We start from the raw sequence: 19946 nt of genomic DNA, 5'->3' as shown, positions 1-19946 counted from the left end.
CTGGGCACAATTTGGAAGCTGTTTGTACCTGACATAACCAGTATTGACTACCTGGAAGGGATACACTTGGCAGCATCCTTTACTCACAGAGCATTTTTTTAAGATTTTTTTTTTTTTACTATGTATGAAAGAGTTGAGTTTCACATGAGGCAGAGAGGAAGAGAGCAAGATAAGCAGAGCACCATTCTAGTACATACAGTGCTAGAGATTGAACTGGAAACCTCTGGCATGAGAGTCTGGTGCTCCACCAGCCTTGCCATTTCCCCAACTGTGAACAGTCTTCTCCCTACCCCTTCCCCCTGCAGAGCACTACTCTGCTTTGGCTTATGGTGGTGCTGGGGATTGAACCTGAAACCTTTGGTGCCTCAAGCATGAAAGTCTTTTTACGGGAGTCGGGCGGTAGCACAGTGGGTTAAGTGCACATGGCGCAAAGCACAAGAACCAGCATAAGGATCCTGGTTCGAGCCTTTGGTTCTCCACCTGCAGGGGAGTCGCATCACAAGTGGTGAAGCAGGTCTGCAGGTGTCTTTCTCCCCCTCCCTGACTTCCCCTTCTCTCTCCATTTCTCTCTGTCCTATCCAACAATGAAGACAGACAACAATAATAACTACAACAATAAAACAACAGAGGCAACAAAATGGGAATATATTATTAAAAAAAGAGAAAAAAGTCTTTTTACGGGAGTCGGGTGGTAGCATAGCGGGTTAAGCGCATGTGGTGCAAAGTACAAGGACTCAAGTAAGGATCCCAGTTTGAGCCCCCGGCTCCCCACCTGCAGGGAGTCGCTTCATAAATGGTGAAGCAGGTCTGCAGGTGTCTATCTTTCTCTCCCCCTCTCTGTCTTCCCCTCCTCTCACCATTTCTCTCTGCCCTATCCAGCAACAACGACATCAATAATTATAACAACAAGGTTAACAAAAGGGAATAAATAAATATTTTAAAAAAGAAGAAAATCTTTTTACCTAACCACTATGCTATCTCCTCTGTCCAAAACCATAGCATCTCTAAATGGAGATGTCCGTTATGCTCTTTCAGTCCTGCTTTTCTGCCCTGTGCTGATCCTCACTGCAGGCCCTCTCCCTGCTTCTCCCTCTGCCATACCTGCTGGAAGGCAGGCTACATCAGGCATATGGAAGGTTCTGTATCTCAGGGATATTGCCTCTGCCACAGCTCCCAAACCTCACGACATCTATATCCCCTCTGCCTTCTCAGTGATGTGATATGTGTTGCCTGTGAAAAGAGGATGCTATCAGTGTTCTCCGCCTGTGGTCGCCGCCTCCTCCCTCCCATCCTCCTGCCATCCCCGATCTCCACTTTGCACTGCACAGGGTCCTACGTCATGGCACTCACTGCTGCAGCCACACTTTCTGTCTGGTGAGAGGCTTGCCCTGGGTGAGGTGGGGCCATGTAGTTCCCCTTTGTTGTAGGGACTGTCCAGTAGATGTGCCCTAGAGCCCTTCTGGCCTGAGGATCCTAACACCCCAGGATGACTCAAACTGTTGAGTACTGCTTGTGATATCCACCCCATGGTTGAGGAAGGGTTGTAATGTGCAAAAGGAAGTGGGATAGGCCACCTGAAGCAATCATTAAAGTAACACACCACATGGAAAATCACAATACTTCATTTCATTGCAAGGGTCCTTATATGAGGTTCCTCAGAAACAGAATTTCAGCAGGCAGAATGTGGGCACACTTTTCTTAGAGATGAAATAGCATTGACCATAGGCCTCAAGGTACATTTACCATAGGCTTCTTCATTAGGTGTATATAGAGGGCAGATAATGGTGTGTGGAGACAGGGGTCTCTTAACAGCTCAGAAGCTCTCCCACTAAGGAGTCTAGGGCTAGGAATACACCAAAGGCCATGGAGCTAGGATCTGAGCACCAAAAGTGTGTTCTCATATCTTTAGCCTCTTTGGAGTAAAAGCTGCTCCCTGTTTTCCTCCTAGGGACGTTCACAGACAGATGGTTGTGGTGAAAGAAGAGTCTCTACACTCCATCTTGGCAGGTAACGTTATCAGTGGGCTGCTTGTGGAAGATTGGGAAGGCGGGTGATAGCTCGTTTTCCAGGTTTGACACAAAGAACCTTGCATAGCCTAGACATGGAGCCAGGCTCCAGACCCAGCCCAAGTCATTCAGAGTGGCAGAGGGTTTGGTTACATGCAAAGAGGTAGACCCTTTCCAGAAGATACTCTGAATGAGCCCTTGAGAGGTGGCAAAGAACCTAGTGGGAGTTAGTACAGAGCAGTTATTCACTAGTTGCTGAGTCAGTGATAGTGTGTCTGTTGCTGGTACTATGGAAAATACGTTTGAGATTTCTCCTTCAGAGAGAGAGAGAAAACACTTGATCAGAACATACACAGAACTTACTTGTGTGTGGTGTCTGCCTAGGAAGTGATATGACGGTGTCACAGATCTTGCTGACCCAGCATGGAATCCCAGTGATGAACCTATCTGATGGAAAGGCCTACTGCTTCAGCCCATCACTATCTACATGGTAAGCATGCCATCTGCCTGATCCTACTAACCAGTGAGTGTCTGCATCTGAATTGGGGCCCAGATTAGGGAACAAAGTTCTTCTTGTCCTAATTGCTAAGCCACCTGAATTGACTTCTCAGAGTCCAGTTTTCCTTCTACATGGTTCTTTGGGGTCACTTTGTTTGGAATAGGTGTTTAAACTTTTTGTGTTTGTTGATATTTATTTCCAGCATGTCCTTTCTAACTACCATCAGCTCTTGATAGTCTTGCCAGCACTCTTCAACTTTTGTAGCTTACAAGGAGCCAAGTAGTACTTTCTTTTTTTATTAACCTTTGTTTTTTAACTGTTTTTTTTTTATTGTCTTTATTTATTTATTGGATAGAAACAGTCAGAAATCAAGAGGGAAGGGGGTGATAGGTTGAGAAACAGAGACACCTGCAGCCCTGCTTCACCACTTGTGAACCTTTCCCCCTGCAGGTGGGGACCAGGGGGCTCGAACCTGCAGCCTTGCACCTGCAGCCTTGCACATTGTGATATGTGTGCTTAACCAGGTGCGCCACCACCCAGCCCCCCCGCAATGTAGCACTTTGTATTAGCTTCTTGAATTAATAACATTGCTCTGTCACATATGAGAACACTGTGACTTTCATTGTCATCAGTTTTCCCTTGTTATAAAACCTACCCATGAGGGACCTTGTGGTGAGAATGCAGTGACACCACCTTGCTGGTATTCTGAAATCTGTTCTTCAGTAGCCTTGACAAGCTGTCTTTTCTGGCAAAACATCTGATTTCCCTAAACTCTGTTCCTGCCTTTGCCTCCCCAGGAACCTGGTTTCTGACAAGCAGGACTCTCTGGCCCAGTGTGCAGACTTCAGGAGCAGCCTGCCTCCCCAGGATGCCATGCTGTGCTCGGGACCCTTAGCCATAGTCCAGGGCCGCGCCTCCACGTAGGTGACTTCTGTGTAGGGGTAGTGGTGACATGATACAGACAGTACTATCTAGGCCTGCTCTTTAACTGTCCACCAATGCTCAGCAAAAATAGCCTAAGGCTGCCAAGGATTGTGGACCCACACTGGGTATTCACTGTGATACGGGCTGGGACTGGGAGTTCAGGACAGAGGTATCAGTCTGAGATATACAAGGTCATGGATGTGCATATTGGGTAATATCTTGGATGGGGGAAATGAGCCACTGACGCCACTGACTTGTCACCTCAAGGCCTTCACTGGCAGATACAGGTGCAGTAAACCCAGGGTACCAGAGTAGCCAGAAGGCCCAGGACTTGGAATAGATTTGATACTTGTCTCCCTACTAGTTCCTCGCTGGTGCACTAGAGTAAGTGATAGCAGCCTCCTGTCACCCCAAAGTACCCACTGCTTCATCATACTTGCTCTGCTGGTCTCTGCAGCTCAGGAAGGCAGGCGGCTCGTCTCTTCTCTGTGCCTCATGTAGTGCAACAGGAGACCACCTTGGCATTTCTAGAGAATCAGGTCGCAGCAGCACTCACCCTGCAGTCCAGCCACGAGTACCGACACTGGCTGCTCCTTTACGCAAGATACCTAGTGAATGAAGGTAAGGTCCCTGGTGCCCCCCGCCCCTGCAAACCTGGCTTAGTCCTCATTCCTGTGTGACATTCCTGAAAGCCCGTGAATCACAGGAAAGGTATGGAGGCCTAGAGCTCTCTGCACTTTTCTTCTCTTAATCTCCCTCCCTTAAACTGACTTCCTGGTCTCCCATCAGTGAGGTGAACCCTAGCCCTCTGTGTCCCTGCCTGAGTTGTGACCTGGGCAGCTCAGCAGTTGTCCTGCCCCACCCCCTGAATGAAGTAAGCCCTGACAACCAGGACAATTGGCAACGGGTGAGGAGGCCCAGAAGGAATGGGTGTGATGTTCTGACTCCTGCCCCATCACATCCTTGAGCATCAATATTCAACAAGCCAGTCACCCCTGGGGAGGGTATCTTCTTGCAGTATCCAAAGAACAGTCTTTTCTCTTGATTCTGAGCCCTTCCAACACTGGCAGAGTAATCCCGTTGTCCACCACTTCTGAATGACTCTCCAGCATGGATTTTTCCTACCAACTTTGCCTCTCCTCAGTATCTTCATCCTGATCTCCCCTTCCCTCCATCTGACCCTTCCAAGGTGGTCAGCAGAAAACAAGGTATGTTGGGAGAGGTAGAGATCTAAGATGACCTCCAACAAACTTTCACTCTTTTACTAAGCAAGCTTGGGGTCAGAACTGATTTTTCACCAGCCTTCCTCCTACTTGACCTTCAGGGTAAGAATGGAGACTGGACTCCCACAGCTGGTTGTGTGTTACCACACAGCTCCAGGCCTAGTTACAGTGCAATTTTTCCAGGCCTTTTTTTTTTTATTATTTCTCCTTTTTTTTTACATTTGACATCATTCTTTTCATTCTTTTCATGATTGTGAGAAATAAATATTTGCATAGAAAAGACAGAAAAGCCTGTCCAGCCCCTATAAATGTAACTTCCAGAACTCACCAGGTTGTCTGCCAGTTGCCTCTGATGCTATAAGTATGTCTGCCTTTGACAGCAGTACATATGAAAACTTGACCACTTCCACTCCCCCCAGAAGACCCCAGTGAGTTTGTTGTTTTGCTCTCCCCATTCCTACCTGGTCCCTGTGACTGCTTAGTATAAGTATTCCATTTTCTCACGCCTTCTCACCTTTGCTGAGCTGCTCAAATCACACACACATGTTGCATCCCATCCCCTTAAGGAACCCTCTCCACTGGTTCCTCTCTGACTTGCTATATTCTACCTGATACTGTGTGTACAGTAACTGTCTCTTCTGGGCCCTCAACCAATTATGGGATCACTTCTAGTGTTTGATTCTCTTCTTCCATCTGTTCTAGCATCCATACACAAGCCACTTGCTCTATCTCTTGCTTCCTCAACTAATAAAAAGAGGACTCAAGGGAGTCGGGCGGTAGGGCAGCGGGTTAAGCGCACATGGCGCAAAGCACATGGACCGGCATAAGGTTCCCAGTTTGAGCCCCCGGCTCCCCACCTGCAGGAGGTCGCTTCGCAGGTGGTAAAGCAGGTCTGCAGGTGTCTATCTTTCTTTCCTCCTCTGTGTCTTCCCCTCCTCTCTCCATTTCTGTCTGTCAAACAACAACAGCTATTGACAACAATAACAGCTACAATAAGCACAACAAACAAGGGCAACAAAATGGGAAAAATAGCCTCCAGGAACAGTGGATTCCTAGTGCAGGCACAGAGTCCCAGCAATAACCCTGGAGGCAAAAAAAAAAAAAAAGAGTACTCAGATTTTTAAAGGGAGGCCCTAGTTACTACTGAAATTCCTCAGATTTCCATTTTGTCTGTTTTTTATCCTTTATCTTTGGGTGATTTCATCTATTCCCTGTGACATCAGTTGACATTTCTCCAAGGTTTTATCTCCAGTCTTTTTCTGCTCCACCTTGATTTGACCCATAACCCTTGAGTTGAGGAGCCTATATGTGTTTCATATACCTCTTTTTAATCACTTGTTCCCTCTCTGTCTAAATTCAGACTCTTATCTTCTGCCTCCCCAGGACTGACCTACCTCCTGGCCCTGCTGATCTTCACTCATACCTGCTACTCGATCATCTTGTCAAACAAATCTAACCAACCTGCTCCCTCCGTCCATAATCCCCCATGTTCCCACTACTTGGGGAGCTCATCTCAGTGCTGGTCATATTTCAGTGTCCCTGTGTGGCCAGGACACAAGGGAATATATATATTTTATTCAAGGGGAGTGGGTGAAAGAAAATCTTTTCATTATGGGTTTTGTTGTCCCAAACTAAGAGGTACACAAAAGGCATTTTAACATTTATAGCTGATAAAATAAGTTTTTGTCCACTCTGCTTTGATATATACAACATAGCACATTCTGGATTTTTTATTTCTTTTTGTAATATGTTCCTATTTCTGTTCTGTTTTATTTTTTGTTTTTGTTTTTTCTGTAATTAGGGTTTGAATACCGACTACGAGAAATATGCAATGACTTACTGGGTCCGGTTCACTACTCCACTGGAAGCCAGTGGGAGTCAACGGTAGTGGTAGGTGCTTCTTTAATTCTTGCCACTAGAATTCTTTCATGAAAAGTAAAAAAGTGGAAATTTTTTTAGTAAAGTGCTTGGAAGTTCTCCTCAGCTATAGACTTGCCTAGCACACTGCATTGGGTTCTAAGATCAGTGAGAGGGTAAGATGCCAACATTTCACAACCTGGCAAGGTAGTGCCCTCAGTTCAAAGCATAGGAAGAATTCAGCAATTTACCTGAACTGAGGAAGCCACCTGCCAGGGGCTGTGGGCTTGTTCAGTAATGAAGATAAATGATCCTTCCCTACCTTTATGGCTCTCAGTCCACAGACAGTTTGGCAGGGGGGCAGACAAACAAAAGGCAGACTTGTTTATACAAGTGAGCAATTCAGTCCACACAGCAGTTTCACTTGTACTTGTGAGTTTTACTAAGATGAAAGAGCAGTAAGACAACTGTGCCTGAGTAAAAGTAACCAAAAAGTACCTCAAAAACAAAACTAGAGAGGAAACACAAAGGAAACAAAATGACCCAGCTTTGCAGAGATCATGATAAAGGTGTCAGTAGATGCAAGGAGGAGATTGAAGCTGCAGTGACTGGTACATAGGGATAGAAGAGAGTGATGTGGAATGAGGTAAGAAGGGTGTCAGGGGTGGGTAAGCAGGTGTCTTACCTGGTAGAACACATCTTAACCATGCTCATAGACCCAGGTTTGACCCTTGGGCAACCACATAGGAACACATACAGGGCCAAGTTCCTTGAGTTGTCTCCTCCTCCTCCTCTTTCTCCTCCTCCTTCCCTTCCTTTCTTCCTTCCTTCCTTTCTTCCTTCTTCCTTTCTTCTTCACCTTCTTCTTTATCCTCCCTTCCAGAGTCCTCCACCTTCTTTTCCTTCCTTCTTCTTCCTCCTCCACTCCTCCTCTCTCTCTCTCTCTCTCTCTCTGTCTCACACCCACTCTCCCCCTCCCTCCTTCCCTCTCTCCCACTTATTAAGTAGAGAATAAAAGAAAAATGAGCACCAAGAGCAGTGGACCCCAACAGTAACCCCAGTGACAATAAGGGATGAGGAGATCACAAAGTAGATCATGAGGTGTGAGAAGGAGTTAGAGTTTCAGTCTAGGGCAACATGAATTAATTTCAAAGAGCTGACATAAACTGACATAGATGACCAATTAGGACTTATTTCTTGCAACAGTTCTGGCAGTAGATGAAGGTGACTTATATTAATGTGATTTTTGAGATAGAATGAACACAATTTGATGGGTGGGTATGTGGCTGGATATAAGTGAGAGAAAGAGTGATGAACAGTGACCTCCAGGCTTTGTTTTGTTATATTTTGGCTTGCATAGGTAGTTGCTAGTTCATTGATTGCACTGAAAAAGGAGGAGTTTGGTGAGGGATGAATCAATTTGTCATCCAAGAGTTAGCTACCTGATTTTAGTCACTGAGCACATACTGATAGACCACCTGCTCTAGCCTAGCATAGAGCAGACAGCAGTAAACAAGACCAACTGATGTCCTACCATCAGGCAGCTACATTCTTACGGACAGAGGCAGATTCTAAATGAATGAGAGTATGTGTATATAATGTATTGGGTGTGTGTCTGGTGTGAAAAACAATAAAATAAAGAGGGCATAGGAATGCAGAGCACTGACATGATGCTACTTTATGTTGAATGACCAAGAAAGCCTAACTAAATTAAGCATTAACTGAGCAGAAACCAGAATTTGATGGATTCCCACAGATATCTGGGGAAAAAACATTCAGGCAGAGGGAACAGCAAGTACAAAGGCATTGAGTTGAGAAATTTCAGTATACCAGGAATAGCTGAGCAGTGTGGAAAGAGGATGAAAGGAATTGAGATTAGAAAGATTATGGGGCAGTTTAGAAGGTGACACTGTGGGCAGTATTTAGGACTTTCAAGTGTGAGGTCCTGAGTTCAGTCCCAGCATGCTTGTGCCAAACTGATGCTCTGGTTGTGTTTGTCTCTGTCTCTCTCTCCCCCTCTCCCCCCTTTCTCCCTCTTCCTGTACCCCTACCCCATATTGATAAATCTTTGACAAACAAACAAACAAACACATATATATATGCTGGGAGTCAGTCCTCACAAAGATCTGAAGGCCATGGTTTGTACTTGGCCCTTAGTAATTATTCCACTTATATATTATTGTCAAAGATCTTAAGTAGGTTCAAAATTAACTCCTCTTAGAGCTTAGAAGATATTGTACTACAGATTTTTAGCAGACACAGTTGTTGCCAATAAGTCAGCCACAAATCAAGTTTCCATTGCTTTGTAAATTATTTTGGGGTCCACTCAGAGTTTTAAAGTTTCACAAAGCTCTAAGTGTCTTTCTTTCACTCTTTGATTTTCCTTGATGTTCTCTCTTTCTGTGTTCCATTTCTCCCTCTCTTTCTCTTTAAGTAAATATTTGTTTATTTGTCAGAGCTTGATAGGGAAGGGTGAGATAAGGAGAGAGAAATACTGCAGCACTGCTTCACTGCTCATGAAGCTTCTCCCCTGCAGGTGGGAACTGAGAACTAAAGGCATGAACCTGGCACCTCATATATTGTAACTTGCATTCTACTACCTATCCCCTTTCCTTGGCTCTCAGATTATATCTTCCTTTCCATCTTCCCCTAGCATCAAAGAGATATAATGTTCTTTCTTTTTAAAATCTGCTGTGTCATTTTTATAGTTTTGATCCTCACCCAAATTTTCAGTGTCATCCTTTTACCTGCTTGAGCTTAGCAGTTCTGTTTTAAAGCTATATATCTAACAGTTATAGTGTAGGCGACCTTGTGGATCTTGTTCCATTGTCTATGTTTCTGCTGGTTCTTGTTCCTTTTGTTTTACTTCATTATCTATTGGTTGCTTTTTCCCTGACTACTGGATGTGGTATTTGAAAAATTATTTGTTGGAATGGTTTGAATATCTTACATTAGACTGTATGAATATATAGTTTGTCATCACTGGGGCTTTACTACTACAGGTCAACTTTTTCAGATAGAAACACAGATAAGGGGCTGAGTGGTGGCACACCTGATTGAGCTCAAATGTTACAATGCTCAAGGACCCGAGTTCAAGCTCCCAGCCCCACCTGCAAGGGGAAAGCTTTACGAGTGGTGCAGCAGTGTTGCAAGTGACTCTGTCTCTCTCCCTCTCTGTTACCTCTTTCCTTCTCGATTTCTGGGTGTCTCTATCAATAAATAAAGACCAAAAAAAAATCTTACTTTATTTTAATGACAGAAAGAGATACAAAAAGACCAGAGCACTGCACAGCACTGACTGATGGTGGTGCTGGGGATTAAACCCGGGACCTCAGAGCCTCAGGCAGAACCTTCCCTAGATTTTGACCTGGTCATTTGTCAATAAATAGCTCTCCCATCTTCCTCCTTTCTCATCCTCCCCCCACCCCCGTGTGTGTGTGTGTGTGTGTGTGTGTGTGTGTGTTTAATAGTATGTGGAAGATTTGTGTTCATTTTCTAAATGTTTTGTAAAACTTACTAATGAAGCTATCTGGTCCTAGGCTTCTTTGTTGGTGGGGTGTGACTACTTACTCAATCTTTCTATTTCTAAATCTGTTAGTATTTTCTAATTTTTCATAGCTCATTCTTGGTATATTGTGGTTTGGTGGTTGTTGTTTTACCAGAGCCCTGCACAGCTCTAGTTTATGGTGGTGCAGGGATTGAATTTAGGACTTCAGAGCCTCAGGCAAAAAATATATTTTTTCATTATCATCATGCTGTCTCCCCCACAGGCTATATTTCTTATATTAAGAATTAGTCTTATATCTAATGTTTTTATTTTGTGACATTGTTATATCATCTCTCTCATTTCTTTTTTTTTTTAATTCTTTATTGAGGAATTAATGTTTTAGATTCAACAGTACTCTCTCATTTCTGATAATCATTATATAAGACTTAATTATTATCACTATTACTATTTCTTAACACTTCTGGCTAAAGGGTTGTCAATTGTTATGATCTTTTCCTGTTTATTTATGTATTATCACCAGGGATTTTTTTTTTTATTTATTTTTGTTAGTGATTTAATATTGATAATAGAGGTATAATTCCATATGGTTCCCAACACCAGAGTTCTGTGTCCCTATCCCCTCCATTAGAAACTGTACTAGTTATCCCAAGGTTACAGATATGGACTGATTCTATAACTATATTTATGTCTATGTTTTTTCCCCATTTTTTTAAAAAAAATTTTAATTATCTTTATTTATTGGATATAGACAGCCAGAAATTGAGAGGGAAGGGAGTGATGCAGAGGAAGAAAGACAGAGAGAAACCTGCAATCCTGATTCACTGCTTGTGAAACTTCCCCCCTGCAGGTGGGGACTAGGGGCTTGAACCGGGGTCCCTGTGCACTGCAGTATGTGCACTTAACCAGATGCACCACCACCCAGCCCCTCCCCCATTTTTTCAATGGTCCTGCCTTCACTTCTGAGCCGCCCCTACACCTGTGACTACTTCCAAATGTCTTTCCTTTTTTGTTTTTCTTCAAGGGTTGTCACTGGGGCTCAGTGCCTGCACTACAAATCCACTGCTTCTGGAGGCCAATTTCCTATTTTATTGGCCTTGTTGTTGTTAGTTGTCATTTCTGCTGCTGTTGTTGGATAGGACAGTGAGAAATTGAGAGAGGAGGGGAAGACGGGGGGAGAAATATAGACATTTGCAGACCTGATTCACCACTTGTGAAGTGACCCTCCTGCAAGTGGGGAGCCAGGGGCTCCAACCAGGATCCTTATGCCAGTCCTTGTGCTTTGTGTCATGTGTACTTAACCCACTGCACTAACATCCAGTCTCTGCCCCTCCATGTCTTTCCTTTTTTCCTATTCTCTCTCAGATAAGTAAAACAATGCATGGCTTCCTCTGGTATTTTCTTTTTTTTTAAGATTTTATTCATTTATTAAGGAGAAGATAGGAGAAAGACAAAAAAACAGACATCACTCTGGTACATGTGCTGCTGTGGATCGAACTCAGGATCTCATGCTGGAGAGTCTAATGCTTTATCTACTGCACCACCTCCCGGACCACAGTTCCTCTGGTATTTTCCAGATGTACTTCCCTTTCAGTCATCACAATGTTCCTGGTGACAGATGTTTAGGGTCATGGTAGAATGGTGGTATAGAGTCCTCTAGTTTACTTCCCCTATCATTTACCTTGCTAGGAGTATGGACTAAAATTCTTTTTGGTGTACAGGAAGTGGGAGGTCTGGCTTCTGTAATTGCTTTTCTGCTGGACATGGGCATTGGCAGGGTTGATCCTTACACCCCAGCCTGCTTCTATCTTTCCCTAAGAGGATAGGGATCTGGAAAATCACCAGGAGTTTTCAATGGATCTTCATGCCTGGTGAATTATACTTTTCCCCTTTTATTAATTAATTTATTTTTGTTAAGATAGAGGGTGAGAGACACCACAGTACCTTTCACCACTTGTGAAAGCTTCCCCTATGCATACTTGCTCCCACTCAGTGGTCAAGAACTAGAACCCGATTTCTTGGACATAATGAAATATGTGCTCTAGAAAGTGAGTTATCTCCCAGTTTCTTCTTATTTATCTATTTATTTATTTATTATTGGATAGAGAAAAATTGAGAGGGGAGGAAGAGGGAAATAGACAGACACCTGTAGCCCTGCTTCACCATTCATGAAGCTTTCCTCATGCAGGGGATTGAACCTGGATCCTTGAGCACTGTAATGTGAGTGCTTAACCAGGTGCAGTACTGCCTGGCCCCCTGAAGTTTCTCTTTTCTATATGCATTTTAACTCTTTCTTATTTCTGCAAGTTTTGTGTTTAGCTTTAATTTTAAATTGCAGTATGTTTTATTTTTAGTTATCTCAAAATATTTTCTAATTTGTGATTTCTTCTTTAAATTATTGATTTTTCAGGGGCCGGGAGGTGGCACACCAGGTTAAGCACACAGATCAGTGCAAGGATCCCAGTTAGAGCTCCCAACTCCCCACCTACAAGGCGATCGCTTCACAAGCAGTGGAGCAAGTCTGCAAGTGTCTACCTTTCTCTCCCCTTCTCATTTTCTTTCTGTCCTATCCAACAACAACAAAAATGGAAAAATGGCTGCCAGGAGTAGTTGGATTCATAGTGCAGGCACCAAGCCCCCAGCAGTAACCCTAGAAGCAATAAATAAGTAAATTATTGATTTTTCCGTCCTTGAGACTGAAGTCACAGGGGTTCAGTCCCCAATAACCACCACAAGCCAGAGCTGAGCAATGCTCTGGTTAAAAACGGGGGTGGGGGGGGTGGGAGTGGGGGTGTCAGGCAGTAGCACAGCGGGCTAAGCGCACATGACAGGAAGCACATGGAGGTCTCAGGGATCCCGGTTTGAGCCCCTGGCTCCCCACCAGCAAGGGGGTTGCTTCACAAGCAGGGAGGCAGCTCTGCAGCTGTCTGTCTTTCTCTCCCCCTTTCTGTCTTCCTCTCGTCTCAATTTCTCTCTGTCCTATCCAACAACAACAGTAATGACAACAACAATGATAAAACAACAAGGGCAACAAAAAGGGAAAAATAGCCTCCGGGAGCAGTGGATTCATAGTGCAGGCACCAAGCCCCAGTGATAACCCTGGAGGCAAAAAAAAAAAAAAATAGAATGGGGGGAGTTGAGCCGTAGCGCAGCAGGTTAAGCGCAAGAACCTGGTTTGAGCCCCGGCTCCCTACCTGTAGGGGAGTCACTTTACAAGCAGTGAAGCAGGTCTGCAGGTGTCTGTCTTTGTCTCCTACCCTGGAGTGCTATGGTTACTCGTCCCCCTTCTCATTCTCATGAGAGCTATTCCCATAAAAGACCTTCTTCCGTCCCTCGCTCTCTTGCTCGCTTTTCACCTTGGTGACGGAAGGGTGCAGGTGTGGTGCATAGCAGGTCATTTTGGCTGGTTCCACGTGGCCTGAACCACCCGTCTGACCCAACAATAAAGGATTGTGTTCCCTTTCTGCTCCAAACCTCCTTTTTCTGCATCCCACCGCCGCCACCGCAGCAATCGACAGCAACGGGTTGAGCACACATGGTGCAAAGCTCAAGGACCAGTGTAAGGATCCCGGTTAGAGCCCCCGGCTCCCCACCTGCAGGGGAGTCGCTTCACAGGCGGTGAAGCAGGTCTGCAGGTGTCTTTCTCTCCCCCTCTCTGTCTTCCCCTCCCCTCTCAATTTCTGTCCTATCCAACAACAGCGACAACAATAATAGTAACGCCAGTAATCAACAAGGGCAACAAAACGGGAAAAAATGGCCTCCAGGAGCGGTGGATTCGTGGTACAGGCACTGAGCCTCAGCGATAACCCTGGAGGCAAGAAACAAAAATATATATATATATTACAGGGGGGATTAATAGTTTACAGTAAATATAGTTGTTGGTACATGTATAAAAATTTCTGTTTTCTGCAAAATATTTATACCCGCAACCTAGATCCTCCATCCAAACAGTTCTATGTATACTTATGTTCATAGCAGCATTATTTGTAATAGCCAAAAGCTGGAAACAACCTAAGTGTCCAACAGATAAGAACCTAAGAAAGGAAGCTGGGTGGTAGTGCAGTGGGTTAAGCACATGGGGCAAAGCACAAGGGCCGGTGTAAGAATCCCGGTTAAGAGCCCCCGGCTCCCCACCTACAGGTGTCGCTTCACAGGCAGTATAGCAGCTGTGCAGGTGTCTCTTTCTCTACCCCTCTGTCTTCCCCTCCTCTCTCCATTTCTCTCTGTCCTATCCAAAGACAACAATAGCAACTACAACAAGGGCAACAAAATGGGAAAATGGCCTCTAGGAGCAGTGGATTTGTGGTGCAGGCACCGAGCCCCAGTGATAACCCTAGAGGCAAAAAAAAAAAAGAAGCTAAGAAAGATGCGGTTATATATACACAATGGAGTACAACTCAGCTATTAAGAATGATGAATTCACCTTCTTCACCTCATCTTGCATAGAAAATACATTTTACTTTGTGCAAGGACTCAGGTTCATGCCCCTGGCCACTGCATTGGAGTACCATGCAATGGGGAAGCAACTTCATAAGCAGTGGAACAATGCTGTAGTGTCTCTCCTCCTCTGTCTCACTCTCCATTTTTCTTTTTTTACTTAAGAAAGGAGACATTAACAAAACCATAGAATAAGAGGGGTACAGTTCCACACAATTCCCACCACCCGATCTCTATCCCATCCCCTCCCCTGATAGCTTTCCCATTCTCTATCCCTCTGGGAGTATGGACCCAGGGTCGTTGTGGGTTGCAGAAGGTGGAAGGTCTGGCTTCTGTAATTGCTTCCCCGCTGAACATGGGCGTTGACTGGTTGGTCCATACTCCCAGCCTGTCTCTCTCTTTCCCTAGTAGGGTGGGTCTCTGGGGAAGTGGAGCTCCAGGACCCCACATTGGTGGGGTCTTCAGTCCAGGGAAGCCTGGACGGCATCATGATGGCATCTGGAACCTGGTGGCTGAAAAGAGAATTAACATACAAAGCCAGTCAAATTGTTGAACAATCACTCTCCATTTTAAAGAGAGAAGAGTGTGTCTGCTGCCTGGATAGATGGCACAGTGTCTCTAGATGATATGCTCTTGATATTTAGGGAAAAAAATTTTCTGTGTTATCCTCAAATTCTGTATATTTCCTTTTAATGTGTGTGTTAGTTTTTCCATATCTTACTTGGAAGGCACTCTGTGAAGCCCTCAACACAGGGTCATTGGTTTTTCTTAAGTATGTAAAATCTGCCCATGTTATTTCTTTAAATATTTCCTTTTTTTTAATATTTTATTTATTTTCCTTTTTGTTGCCCTTGTAACGTTGTTGTGGTTATTGTTGTTGATACCGTTGTTGCCGGATAGGACAGAGAGAAATGGAGAGAGGAGGGGAAGATAAGACACCTGCAGACCTGCTTCACCACTTGTAAAGCAACCCCCCTACAGGTGGGGATCCGGGGGACTCGAACTGGGATCCTTGCACTTTGTGCCATGTGTGTTTAACCCGCTGCACTACTGCCCAACCCCCTAAATATTTCCTTCTCTTGGGGCCAGGTAGGTAGCTCATTGGCAGATCTTAGGACTTGAATGCATGAGGTCCCAGTTTGATCCCCAGTACTAAATATACTAAACAGTGCTCTTTTCTCTCATTTCTGCTTTCATAAAAGTAAATAAATATTTTCTTCTCTTTTTTTTCTCTCTCTCCTTTGAGACCCATTCATTATGTAGATGTTGGAATCATCTGCTGCCCTGCATCTGTCTGCCTTTACTTTCTTCTTTTGTACTGAGGACTTGGCATATGCATCAAGTGACTTACCTGGTCCAATTTCTTCATTTTCTATAGAGAGGGGAAGTGAGACATGAAAGACAGAAAAACAGACACCAAAGCGCTGCTCCATAATCCAGGTTTCTCTGGTAGTGTCCATAGTGCTCCCATATGGCACCAGCGAGTGAACTTGGGACCTCATATGTGGTAAGACAAGCGCTCTGCCAAATGATATATATTTCTGACTCTTTTCCTCTTTCCTTTAAATATTTTATTTATTTATGAGAAAGACAGGAGGAGAAAGAAAGAACCAGACATAACTCTGGCACATGTGCTGCTGGGAATCAAACTTGGGGCCTCATGCTTCAAAGTCCAAAGCTTTACCACTGCGCCACCTCCCGGACCACACTCTTCCAGCCACTGTGTTTCTTAAACTTTAATGTATATGCTTGGTTTTCTTGTATATTGAAAAAAAAATAATCTATTTAATGAGAAAGAGGAGGAGAGAGAAAGAACTAGATATCACTCTGGTACATGCGCCGTCAGGGATTGCTTTTCTCCACCCCTTTCCTAACCATGTATGGTATTGTCAAGCCACTTTCATTTCTGTCTTGTCTCTTCTGTGTCCCCAGCTGGAGGAGGGCGGGAGTGCAGACTGAGAGGCTGAAGCTAGCCATTGCGGGTTGCACCATGTGGCTTAACCAGGTGGCTAAACCGACTCTGGGGCACTCCAATGAATAAAGATTTGTATTGCCCTGCCACCACGAGCTTGGTTTCTGGGTCATCTCTCTCCCTCACATCGATAGCCCGACAGATGTCGCTATTGGATAGGACAAAGAGAATTTGAGAGAGGAGGGGAAGGTGGGGGTTGTGGGAGAGAAAGATAGACATCTGCAGACCTATCTCACGACTTGTGAAGTGAACCCCTCCAGGTGGGGAGTCAGGGCTTGAACCAGGGATCCTTACACTAGTCACTGCACCTTGTGCCACCTGCACTTGACCCGCTGCGCTACCACCCAACCCCCTACAATCCAATTTATTTGGGCCTTCTCCCTTTTTGGTTTTGTGATTCTGGCTAAATGTTTGTAGATTCTGTTCACTGTTATGAAGAACCAACATTTACTTTCATTGATGTTTTGTATGGTTTTCTTATTTTCACTGTTACTTATTTCTGCCTTAACTTTAGTTATTTCTGTCTTTCTGGTTGCTTAAGGGTTCATTTGTTCTTCTAGGTCTTTTTTTTAAAGATTCTTTAAAAATATTTATTTCCTTTTGTTGCCCTTGTTGTTGTATTGTTGTTATTGATGTCATTTTTGTTGGATAGGACAGAGAAATGGAAAGAGAAGGGGAAGACAGAGGGGGAGAAAAAGGTTTCTATCTTTATACCTATATATCTTTTACATACATATATATATATATTTATTTATTTATACCTGCAGGTCTGCTTCACTGCTTGTGAAGCGACCCCACACACACAGGTGGGGAGCTGGGGGCTCAACCGGGATCCTTACACCAGTCCTTGCGCTTTGTGCCACCTGCACTTAACCCACTGCGATACCCCCCTGACTCCCTTCTTCTAGGGCTTTAAGGTGTGCACTCAGGTTGTTTATTTGAACTTTTTCTTGCTTCCTAAGGTGTGCTTTTGTGGCTCTCTGCCTTAGCTGTGTCCCAAATATTTTGATAGCTGTGTCTTCATTGTCATTGAACTCTCAAAAACATTTTGATTTCTTCCTTTATTTCCTCTTTGACCCAGTAGTTGTTAAGTATTGTACTGTTGAGCTTCCACATTTTGGGACTATTATTAATCTTCTGTTCATTGTTAAGTGTTAGTTTAATTCCACTGTGGTCTGAGAAGATACTTGGGAGGATTTCAATGCTCTTGAATTTGCTGATGCTGTCTTTGTGGCCTAACATGTGGTCTGTCCTTGAGAATGGCCCATGTGGACTTGACTAGAATGTGTATTCCAGTTTCTTGGAGTGAACGACTCTGAAAATGTCCAATAGCTATAGTTTATCTCCTCATTTAGCTCCCTCATTTCTTTTCCTTTTTTATTTTAATTTTTATTTATAAAAAGGAAACACTGGGGGGTTGGGCGGTAGTGCAACAGGTTAAGCGCTTGTGGCACAAAGCACAAGGACCAGCGTAAGGATCCTGGCTCGAGCCCCCTGCTCCCCACCTGCAGGGGAGTCACTTCATAACAGTGAAGCAGGTCTGCAGGTATATCTTTTTTTTTTTTTCCTCCAGGGTTATTGCTGGGCTCGGTGCCTGCACCATGAATCCACCGCTCCTGGAGGCCATTTTTCCCCCTTTTGTTGCCCTTGTTGTTGTAGCCTTGTTGATGCTATTCGTTGTTGGATAGGACAGAGAGAAATGGAGAGAGGAGGGGAAGACAGAGTGGGGGAGAGAAAGATAGACACCTGCAGACCTGCTTCACCGCCTGTGAAGCGACTCCCCTGCAGGTGGGGAGCTGGGGGCTCGAACCGGGATCCTTACGCCGGTCCTTGCGCTTTGCGCCACATGCGCTTAACCCACTGCGCCACCGCCCGACCCCCTGCAGGTATATCTTTATCTCCCTCTCTCTGTCTTCCCCTCCTCTCTCCATTTCTCTCTGTTCTACGCAACAACAACAATAATAACTACAATAATAAAAGCAACAAGGGGAACAAAAGGGAATAAATAAATATTAAAAAAAAAAAAAACGGAAACACTGACAAAAGCCATAGGATAAGAAGGGTACAATTCCCACCACCAGAGCTCCATATCTCATCCCCTCTCCTGATAGCTTTCCTATTCTTTATCCCTCTGGGAGTATGGACCCAGGGTCATTATGGGATGCAGAAGGTAGAAGGTCTGGTTTCTGTAATTGCTTCCCCGCTTAACATGGGCCTTGCCAGGTCGATCTATACTCCCAGCCTGCCTCTTTCTTTCCCTAGTGGGGCAGGGCTCTGGGGAAGCAGAGATCCAAGACACATTGGTAGGGTTGTCTGCCCAGGGAAGTCCAGTTGGCATTATGGTAGATCTGGAACCTGGTGACTGAAAAAGACTTAACATATAAAGCCATACAAATTGTTGATTAATCATGAACCTAAAGACGAATATTGCTGTTGAATATTTGGGGTCTCCATTTTGGACATAGCTAGTAGTTCTATTTTTAGATATATTCCAAAGGGCCTATGACATTATTAGTTTTTGCCTGAGTAGCCTGACATCCTTACACCAGTCCTTGAGCTTTGTGCCACCTTCGCTTTACCTGCTATGCAGGTGTACCCAAGTTATTATTTGGGGACACAATGTCATGGCTGGAAAAGGACCAGAAAGCTGGATCAGGGAAGAGAGTAGCTCCCAAATATGGGAAAGGTGTATAAATATTCCTGACTGTAAAATCCATCAATCTGATCTGAGGCCCATATTCAACACAGCCTCGGGACTCATCCTCCTCAGATAGTAGGTAGAGGATGTTGGCCAGTGTCCCTTCAGAAGATGAAACATTCTCTACTGTTGTTGATCTATGTTGAGGGCAAGGCCCTATGGGGGCCCACAAAGAGGTCCATTATGTAGTTCCTGGTGGATGACCAGTAACAGTGGAGAGAGGGATATGTTAAAGGTCTAGGCCCATCATGTCTCTGTGGGAATTCCAGGACTCCCCTACTAGGACCCCAGCTGATGGGGTGGTCTGATAGTGACTAAAGAGTCATCATTAAAGTATGACAGTCTCTTGCCCTTATTCAGCATCTATAGTCCTTACTTTGATAAGGTTAGCTTTGGAGTGACTGCAGCAAGTATAATAGGAAGTAGGTGAGGAGGGTATCTAGGTCTAAGTAGACACTATTTCATTGGGTACTTTAAGGTGTCTTTTTAGGTCTTTCTATTTGCTTGCTGCATATACTGACTCACTGCAGACTATTGTGCACTTTTGCTTTCAGGTATATATTTTGCCCTAATTTATGGATACATGTGTACATCTGCCCTATCTCATGGGTCTGGTCTATATCTAAGTTTTAAGGCATTGTTAGGAAGTGAACCACCCAAAATGGAATTAAGGAGTCCTATGAGAAAGGAAAGGTCTCACCTGAGTAATGATGCTGAAGGGTTGACTTTCCATGCCTGACATCTCTGGACACAATCCGAAGTGAAGCATGCCAAGATGGTACTCATTGCATTGAACAGGTTTGGATCAGCAGATGAACTATCAGT

The 19946-nt window shown here is 44.4% G+C and overlaps 1 protein-coding gene across 2 annotated transcripts in view; it reads left to right on the top strand.

Annotated features, from left to right (window-relative positions):
* LOC103111492 (protein HIRA) overlaps window positions 1–19946 on the top strand; it is a 106031-nt gene that overhangs the window by 80755 nt on the left and 5330 nt on the right. Inside the window, exons 19-24 of one of the 2 annotated variants that reach the window (XM_060195072.1) lie at window positions 1213–1374; window positions 1949–2007; window positions 2391–2496; window positions 3303–3425; window positions 3887–4050; window positions 6454–6542. In XM_060195072.1, the coding sequence (XP_060051055.1) occupies window positions 1213–1374; window positions 1949–2007; window positions 2391–2496; window positions 3303–3425; window positions 3887–4050; window positions 6454–6542 (703 nt within the window). The remainder of the gene's footprint in view (window positions 1–1212; window positions 1375–1948; window positions 2008–2390; window positions 2497–3302; window positions 3426–3886; window positions 4051–6453; window positions 6543–19946) is intronic. The other variant, XM_060195083.1, reaches the window with a different exon arrangement.

The sequence above is a fragment of the Erinaceus europaeus genome, chromosome 1 (assembly GCF_950295315.1).
Source record: "Erinaceus europaeus chromosome 1, mEriEur2.1, whole genome shotgun sequence".
NCBI classification, from domain to species: domain Eukaryota; kingdom Metazoa; phylum Chordata; class Mammalia; order Eulipotyphla; family Erinaceidae; genus Erinaceus; species Erinaceus europaeus.
Note: the sequence above shows the minus strand (reverse complement) of the source record. Positions and strands in the feature narration are given on the sequence as shown.